Here is a 9,654-nt window from a genome sequence, read left to right as displayed (position 1 = left end):
ATACAGTTTTGTAACGGCATGAGGGTGAGTAAATGGTTACAGAAGTTAGCATTTTTGAGGTGAACTATTCCTTTAACTGAATAATTTCATACTCTCTTTAAGTGGTTGGAATCATTTAAGTCATTCTCTATTACATTTACTCATCTGATGTTAATATCAGGATCCTTTAATGCTTCCCTACCCAATTTATCAGGTTCCTCGTTCCCCTTTACTCCAGTATGTGCTGGAACTAAAAACGAACCCTTACTTCTACCCCTAACCCTTGCTGATGATACACCACTCACTAAATTGTTATTTGAGAGCTCTATTCTCAGACAGTCGTAAACCGTTTACAGTGGATTTACATCTTTCACCTTTACTTTTCAGAAAATACCACACAAGAAATAATTGATTTTAGGGTACATTTTTTCGGATGTTTCTGAAATTCTGATGTCGATTCACATGAAAGCTGGAATTAATCATGCAAACACCAATATTTATTGCTTAATATTGTAAAACAACAAAACAAAAAAAGAAAAATTTTGGATTTAAACGTCATCATTTTTAGTAAACAATTTGAAAATGTTAGATTATATTACATACATGGCACGAATGGATTAACAGCAGCACAGAAAGCACAGGACATTGTCTGGAAAACTACTGATTTTTCACACTATGATATTTATGCTGACTATGTTTTGTATGGCCATATTTATTTGCATGCAATCACAAATGAAACACAGTTTGTATTGTAATTTGGCATTGATGTTTGATCTATGCAGTTCAGTGATACAGATATAGGCAGAACAAATGCACAAGAACACCACAGATATATAATCAGATAGGATCAACAAAACAGAAGCTCTGGAGAACATCGAAGTGAACAGCAGATAAACACTGTGACTGTTTGGTACAGCACTTGAACATTAATCACATGACACTTCTAGCTGTTTACTTCTGTCTGATGAAACTTGTAAAGGAGAACTCATATTATCCATGTTGGCATGTATGACTGCGCATGTGATGGTGGTACTGGGATTTTCATACTCTTCTTTTGTCATTGTTAGTATGCTGAGAACAGACGTGGAGTCCTTTTGATGGATAGGAGCGCTGGTTGAGCCCTTTATGTAAGGCCTATCGCCCGCTTTCCACATGATATAGACATTGCCGAGTTTAGGGCTGGAGACCTCACACACCAGAGAGATGTTGTCAGCAGGGATATAACCAGGACTGTAAATGACAACACTGGGTTTCCGTCCATCTGAATTAAAGAAAGTGATAAAGATTCATTAAACAATCAAACTATAGTGAATAACAGTAATTGAGTTACTGTACTGTAATTGAGTAGTTTTGAGAGTGTATCTAAGCATTTCAAATGTGCTTGTATTTTCTGTCAGACACTACAATTATGTTCAAACTTTCATCATTTTTATGAATTCAGATATGTGACTATATGTATTGATTATTTACCTCCTTTATCGAAAAAGATCTCCTGCTCAATGTCTCTGCTGTTGTTTGAATGGACTGTGCAGGTGACCTTTTCACCATCAAACCATTTCTCACGATCAACAGTGATTTTGTGGACTTTTATAAACTGTGAAGAGTCTGTAGTTCCTGGTACAGTGATTAAAGGTTTATCCTTCACTTTGCATGACACTGAAGCTTCTTTCACTGCCTCTATGTCTCCAGAAACAACAGCCTCCAAGACAACTTTACCATTGACAAATAATTCTTGCTCAATTGGTTGCTTCAGATTCAGCTTCAGTGAGAATTTAGCTAGGAGTAAGAAAAAAAGATAAAATGTGTAAATTTTGATTTATAGAAGAGAGAGTTTGAGCTTATGAGCAAACCAAAATTAGATGACTTTGTCACACCCTCAGCTCGTTCCCTTAGCCCCAGTCACCATTGCCAGTCACCATCCACTCAATCTCCCATGCACCGCTCACGTGAACCGTCACCTGAATACTGATCACCTGCACCTGCACCAGCAATCACCACACCTTTAAATACTCACCTCACTCATTCACTCACCGGCTGGAATCAAGCTTACATGGACGCTCTTTGTGGATCTTCTGCCTGCTTCTTGTGGACCGCATTGTGACTCTGTGGAGATTCAGTTACAGCGATTAAGGGAAGTGACTCTTTGTTGTCAGGCCTAGCTTTGTGCTTGAACTCACCTATTGATCAGTGCTTGAAGATTCACCGTCTGTGACCACACTTACCTGCTCTGTTGAAATCCTATGTTAATAAAACTTCACGAAAGTACTTACCCGTCTTCTCCTCTCCTTGTGTGGATGTGACAGGATTCCAGCCCCGAAAAACAGAACTTCATATCTCCCATGGATGTTAACGCTGCTGCTCAGGGAGCGGCTTCGGACCCGTTCACCGAAATGGTGACTGCTCTCCGCCAAGTATTACAGTCAGTTTCACCACCCACCGAAACTAGTGCTACCACCACCAACAGCACGCCCCTTGCACGTCCCGCGTGCTATGCGGGTGAACCGAGTGGCTGCGGTGGGTTTATTCTGCAGTGCTCACTGTTCATCAACGCAAATACCAGTAAATTCCCCAATGAGGCCACCAAAGTCGCCTTTATGATCTCTCTCCTCACCGGACGAGCGCTACAATGGGCAGAGGCCCTTTGGAACTCCCAGAGTCCGGTTCTATCCTCATTCGACGCCTTCGTCACCCACCTCCAGGAAGTGTTCGGGGTGGCTCTAACTCCTCTTTCAACCCATGATGAACTCTTAAATCTCCGCCAGGGAGCCACGGAAATACATGACTACACTCTCCGTTTCCGGACATTAGCCGCCACCAGTGGTTGGAACCAAACTGCCCTGCTAGCTGCATACCGTAAAGGTTTAAAGCCCCAGATCAGAAAGCAAATGGTCATTTACGACGATAATGTCAATCTCGAGACGTTCATCAGAAAAACTATAAATGTTGCTCAACACCTCTCGGCCTGTGCCTCCCCGGCCTCATATACCATCTCTCCATCAGCCAGAACGCCCTCGCCCCAACGAGACCAGGAGGAACCCATGAACACCGACTCCTACCGCCTAGATGCCTCTGAACGGAGACGCCGCATTCAGCAGCGGCTATGTTTATACTGTGGCGAGGCCACTCACCTGATCCACGCCTGCCCGGTCCGTCCGCCTCGCCCAATGGTGAGTACAGTTTCCATTACCCCATCTGTATCTCACATACCTCATATCAGAGCCCAGATCACAATTAACTCACACAATCTTTCCATCCATGTCCTGGTGGATTCCGGAGCCGCAAGCAACTTCGTCTCTTCTCACTTCGTAACCAAGCACCGTATACCCATCGTCCAGAACGAGACCACTTACCGTATCACTACCATCCAAGGATCACCATTGGGCGGTGGCAAAATAACTAAAAGGACACACGAGCTGGAGCTCGTTCTGCCCCACGGACATCGGGAACGACTGGCCCTCCTCGTACTTCCTCGCGCTACTGTTGACGTCGTCCTGGGTAGGCCGTGGCTGGCCCAACATAACCCACAAATCAACTGGAGCACAGGGGAGATCCAGGCGTGGGACCCGAGATGCCAGAGTCACATTCACCATCCACCAGTCCAGAATTCACAGTCTGCGCCGCCGCACCTTCAATTGCACTCCACCTCCATGGGTAGACCTGCCCTGTACTCCTCCTACTCCGATGTGTTCAGCAAGGAACAAGCCACCCGATTACCACCACACCGGCCCTGGGACTGTTGTATCGACCTGCTGCCAGGTGCCAAGCTACCTCATGGGAAAATATATCCACTCTCCCGTCCTGAGCAGGTGGCAATGGAGGAATACATCCAGGAGGCTCTCGATCGGGGGTTCATCAGGCCGTCCACATCTCCAGCTGCATCCAGTTTCTTCTTCGTCCCCAAGAAGGATGGCGGACTTCGACCATGCATCGACTACCGAGTGCTAAATGACGCCACCGTCAAGTTCGCCTACCCGTTACCACTCGTTCCGGCGGCTCTGGAGGAACTGCGGGAAGCCAAGGTGTTCACCAAACTCGACCTCCGCAGTGCCTACAATCTGATCCGTATCCGAGAGGGAGACGAGTGGAAGACTGCCTTCATCACCCCTGCCGGGCACTACGAATATCAGGTTATGCCCTATGGGCTTGCTAACAGTCCATCCATCTTCCAGAGTTTCATGAACGAAATATTCCGTAATTATCTCCACCAATTCGTCATTGTCTACATAGACGATATCCTGATCTACTCCCGGAACATAGAAGAACACCAAACCCATGTCCGCCACGTCTTACAACGACTTCGAGACCACCACCTCTACCTAAAAGCTGAGAAGTGTGAGTTTCACTGCACTACCGTCTCCTTCCTCGGATACGTGATCTCTGCGGAGGGAGTTCAGATGGAGTCAGCCAAGGTAGATGCTGTGGCCAACTGGGCGGAGCCCACAACGGTGAAAGAACTCCAACGTTTCCTTGGCTTTGCCAATTTCTATCGGCGCTTTATCAAGAACTACAGCCTGCACTCGGCTCCTCTAACATCCCTTCTAAAAGGAGGTCAGCGCCGGCTGCGCTGGACACCCCAAGCTCGAGAGGCCTTCAGCCATCTTAAACACCTCTTCACCTCGGCACCCATTCTTCGACATCCTGACCCGTCCAAGCCGTTCGTCGTAGAGGTTGATGCGGCCAATCACGGCATTGGAGCCGTGTTGTCTCAAAGGTCTGGTGAACCTTGCTCACTCCATCCGTGTGCGTACTTCTCTAAGAAACTCTCTCCTGCCGAATGCAATTATGGAATCGGAGACCGTGAGTTGTTGGCCATTAAACTCGCCCTTGAGGAGTGGCGGCACTGGCTAGAGGGAGCTCAGTTCCCATTCACTGTTGTCACCGACCACAAAAATCTCCAATATCTGCAGAATGCCAAGAGACTCAATGCTCGTCAGGCTCGGTGGTCACTCTTCTTTGCTCGCTTTAATTTCCAGATCACATATCAACCCGGTCACAAGAACACTAAAGCAGATGCTCTGTCCCGTATGTACTCACCAGATCCAGACACCGACAAGCCTGATTCAATTCTACCACCCTCCGTTTTCCTCGCGCCTATCCTCTGGCAGATCGACGAGGAAATTCGAGCCGCCACCCTCGAGGAGCCTGCACCTCCGGAGGTACCCACGGGTCTAATGTACGTGCCCACCAACCAGCGACTCCCCCTACTGGAAAGTACGCACACGTCACCTGGCTCAGGACACCCTGGCAGCAGGCGAACCCTCTCGCTCATCCAGCAGAAGTACTGGTGGCCTAACATGGCTCGTGACGTTACCCGGTACATCCTCGGATGCTCGGTCTGCGCCGTTACCACCACACCTCGGCAACTTCCCGTGGGAAAATTACAACCACTACCCATTCCTCGCCGACCCTGGACCCATCTAGGGGTGGATTTCGCCACTGACCTTCCCCCCTCAGGGGGGTACACTACCATTCTAGTTGTTGTTGATCGTTTTTCTAAATTCTGCAAACTAATCCCATTAAAGGGTCTTCCCACAGCGTTCGAGACCGCCGAAGCCCTCTTCACCAACGTGTTCCGGAATTATGGCACTCCAGAGGACATTGTCTCGGACAGAGGACCTCAGTTTGTCTCCAGGGTCTGGCGAGCGTTCTTCCAACTCCTCGGAACATCCGTCAGTTTATCTTCTGGATATCACCCTCAGACCAACGGCCAGACCGAGCGGAAAATTCAAGAGATCTCACGGTACCTCCGTACTTACTGCTCCCAACACCAGGATACCTGGAGCCGGTATCTGCCGTGGGCTGAGTATGCCCAAAACCTTCTTCGCCAAACCACTACAGGCTTAACCCCTTTTCAATGTGTTTTAGGCTATCAGCCACCGCTGTTTCCCTGGTCAGGAGAAGTCTCTGAAGTGCCCGCGGTAGATCACTGGTTCCAGGAGAGCGAGAGGGTGTGGGACTCAGCTCACGTCCATCTCCAGCGGGCAGTTCGGAGACATACAGAGACCGCTAACCGACGCAGATCGCCTAATCCCGTCTATCTACCTGGAGACAAGGTTTGGCTCTCCACTCGGGATATCCGCCTCCGACTGCCCTGCAAAAAGCTGAGTCCCCGCTACATAGGGCCGTTCACCATCCACTCTCAGATAAATCCCGTCACCTACCGCCTGGACCTACCACCACACTACCGGATCTCACCCACGTTTCACGTCTCACTGCTAAAACGTCACACTGATCCAGTTTCTCCTTCCTCCACAGAACCAGAACCGCCTCCCCCTCCAGACCAACCCGAAATCCTCGGAGACAACATCTACCAGGTCCAAGAGATCCTCGACTCCCGGCGGCGGAACGGCCACCTGGAATACCTCATAGATTGGGAGGGGTTCGGTCCCGAGGAGAGGTCGTGGATACCACGCAATGACATCCTGGATCCGGCTCTCCTCGAAGATTTCCACCGACAACACCCGGACCGCCCGGCTCCCAGAGGTCGTGGTCGTCCCCGTCGCCGCTCTAGGATGCCTGGAGTCACCCGTGGGGCGGGGGGTAGTGTCACACCCTCAGCTCGTTCCCTTAGCCCCAGTCACCATTGCCAGTCACCATCCACTCAATCTCCCATGCACCGCTCACGTGAACCGTCACCTGAATACTGATCACCTGCACCTGCACCAGCAATCACCACACCTTTAAATACTCACCTCACTCATTCACTCACCGGCTGGAATCAAGCTTACATGGACGCTCTTTGTGGATCTTCTGCCTGCTTCTTGTGGACCGCATTGTGACTCTGTGGAGATTCAGTTACAGCGATTAAGGGAAGTGACTCTTTGTTGTCAGGCCTAGCTTTGTGCTTGAACTCACCTATTGATCAGTGCTTGAAGATTCACCGTCTGTGACCACACTTACCTGCTCTGTTGAAATCCTATGTTAATAAAACTTCACGAAAGTACTTACCCGTCTTCTCCTCTCCTTGTGTGGATGTGACAGACTTACCATTAAGTTCTTAATTACTGTAAATATTAAATACGGTAAAAGACCTTCAGCGCTCTGTTCATACTCCAGTTTTGACACTATAGGGATGTTGGAATCATTTACTTTCCATTGTACAGTGAGGTGCTTTGGGGTAGAAATTTATTTTGCTTTGATTTAATTTCTTTTAAATATTGATAAGACTGACTTTACATGACTTTTCTTCAGTTTTTATTGTAGGCTATTGGATGAAATCAGTCAGTTATTTCCACTCTGATCCATTTGAAATCAACAGAATCAGGTGAAAACCCAGAGGCTTGCCAGTACTGTGACATGATCATGTATTATTTTTAAATATATAATGGTAAATGATAGTAGGCCTCCATGTTACAAAATTTGCGCAAGGGGAAATGAAGTGATTAATCCTGATTTCTTAAATGTCTGTGCTGTGTCGTACCAGTCTTGCAGACGACTCCGGCATCCTTTTTATGTGTGCAGTCATAAACACCCCAACCCCTGAAGCTGCACTTAGACAGTGAGCTCTCCGAGCCGTTACACTTCACGTAATCCATCCAGATTGGACCACAGCCTGAAAAAAAATCAACAGAATTTGGGTAAGACCAGTTTGTAACAATCAAATTGCATTGAGGAGTTCATACCTGCTCCAAAATATCCTCCGAAAACGGCATTTATGGCTCCAGAAAAACCCATCTGACAACACACCACTTGTGCTCCGGCCAGGTCCCATCCGTCATCACAAACTGTAACCCACTGTCCATCGTGATAGATCTCCACACGACCAGGAGAAGCTAGACCTCCCACAAGTCTCACGCTGCCCTCCAATGTCGGCTGCCTCGGTCTGCCATCTTCAGACAGTGACAGAAGGTTCAGAGATTGAGAGATTTAATGCAAACTGCTCAGGAAATGTTTAAAGCAGTAAATAAAGTGTTTAACCTCAGCTATCTGTGCAACTGTTGCTGCAACAGACATGTTTGGATGTGAAATTCTAATAGACCACTAAACAGACTTTATTTAACATAAAAAAATGTTTAAAAATATATTTATTGCGACATTGTATTTTTTTTTAATGAAACTCATGAAAATCTTTCCAATAATAATACTGCAAACTATGTATTTTATATTAAAAAAGTAAAAATTAAAGCTTTACTAACCAATCTTGATCGAACCTTGTGCTGAAACAAACAGCAGAGGCCACAGGAGATACATGATCCTTTTCTTGCTGGAAATACTGGAGACAGCAGAGACGGGAACACAATTCACAGCTGAATCAGTTGCAAAACATCTCGTCACTATTAAATAATGACCAAATTAAACCAACATTTGTGAAGCTCAGGTCAAACGCTGTGTGATCAGATATGAGGACTACCAAAATGTTTATTTACAAAAAAGCTAAAGTTTCATTACTGCAAAAGGCATTTAAACAAGAACTGTCCGTCATCTTATCTGGGCTAAGAAAAATCCATTCTTCAGCTAAGACATAATACAAACTTTGCTCTGTTTTTTTTTTTCGTTTGTTCTGCTTCAGATCCTCTTCATGTTGTGAAAATTGCACACACAAACAAAACACACACACACACAAACCTACACACACAGAGTGGTTAACTTCAGTCTCCTTCTTTACAGTTTATTGGTCAGATACACAGTTTATATATCTTCTTGTTATGCATATTCATTGATTTCAGAACAAAGACTCTCAGAATTGATTGGATAAACAAATGAACAGATGATCATAAGGCCTCCTACTTCAGTTTACCATTCATGCAGATGGTTTTACTTTTTTCAAGGCCAAATTTGATCAACTGTTAGGTGTTCCTCATAAGGGACGATGAACAGCAAACTCTTGCTATTGTGTACAGACAACATTACTTTAAAACTGAACGATATGACAATTAAGGCCAGCAGTATACAAAGAGTCTGATGGGAAGGGGGATTTTGTATCAAGTTGAGGCACTCGATATCCTTACAGTTATGAAAATGAGACCAGTCAAACTAAATTCACAAAACACAGAAAGTAAGTGATGAGTTCCCAATGGGATCACAATCCCACCTAAACTATTGCAGTCACATTGTCTAACAGGGTGGAAAGGAGCAAAACAGTGTTAACAGGTTCATTAACAGTAGACAAGCTTTCCGTCAATGTCCTGCATGGCTTCTCCGTCTGTAATGTGTGGAACTGCACCTATTTAATACTGTTTCAAAACATACAAAAAATAAATAATCCAGATTTCCTCTGGGGGAGGGACACAAAAAATAGCTATCAATCATGGTGGCAAAACAAATAGAAATAATTAGAAATTAGAGAGGACATAATAAATTATTTTGGTAACACTTTAGAATAGGTATTATTAACTACAATATTTCTCTCAATAAATTCTTAATTTGCTGCTTATTAATAGTTAGTAAGGTAGTTGTTGGGATTAGGTATTGGGTAAGATTAGGGATGTACAATAAAGTCATGTAGAATAAGGCATTAATATGTTCTTAATTAAAAAAAGTGTAAGTTACGCAACTATTAGCACTTATACTTAGCTAATATTCTAGTAATATGCATGCTAATAAGCAACTAATAAGTATCCTATTGTAAAGTGTTACCATTCTTTTTCATTTATATTTGATTAAAAATAAAAATGTTATAAATCATTTGGATTAACTAGATTAACAAACAAAACACAAAAACCATCACAAGAAGGA

The 9,654-nt window shown here is 45.2% G+C and overlaps 1 protein-coding gene across 4 annotated transcripts; it reads right to left on the bottom strand.

Annotated features, from left to right (window-relative positions):
* Nucleotides 1-454: 454 nt before the first annotated feature.
* LOC113067432 (uncharacterized) lies at nucleotides 455-8,612 on the bottom strand. 4 transcript variants are annotated; one of them, XM_026239841.1, is made up of 6 exons: nucleotides 8,549-8,612; nucleotides 8,115-8,191; nucleotides 7,602-7,808; nucleotides 7,400-7,531; nucleotides 1,450-1,755; nucleotides 455-1,240 (listed from the first exon to the last, which is right to left on the bottom strand). In XM_026239841.1, exons 2-6 carry the CDS (start codon nucleotides 8,167-8,169, stop codon nucleotides 906-908), a joined length of 1,035 nt encoding a protein of 344 aa, XP_026095626.1. In that variant the 5' UTR covers nucleotides 8,170-8,191; nucleotides 8,549-8,612; the 3' UTR covers nucleotides 455-905. The 4 variants fall into 4 exon arrangements, with proteins under 4 accessions (XP_026095626.1, XP_026095627.1, XP_026095628.1 ...); XM_026239842.1 differs by having other exon boundaries at nucleotides 8,452-8,571; XM_026239843.1 differs by having other exon boundaries at nucleotides 8,545-8,567.
* Between the last annotated feature and the right edge of the window lie 1,042 nt (nucleotides 8,613-9,654).

The sequence above is a fragment of the Carassius auratus genome, linkage group LG28B, assembly GCF_003368295.1.
Source record: "Carassius auratus strain Wakin linkage group LG28B, ASM336829v1, whole genome shotgun sequence".
NCBI classification, from domain to species: domain Eukaryota; kingdom Metazoa; phylum Chordata; class Actinopteri; order Cypriniformes; family Cyprinidae; genus Carassius; species Carassius auratus.
The sequence above is the reverse complement of the archived record's forward strand: the minus strand, read 5'-3'. Positions and strand labels throughout refer to the sequence as shown.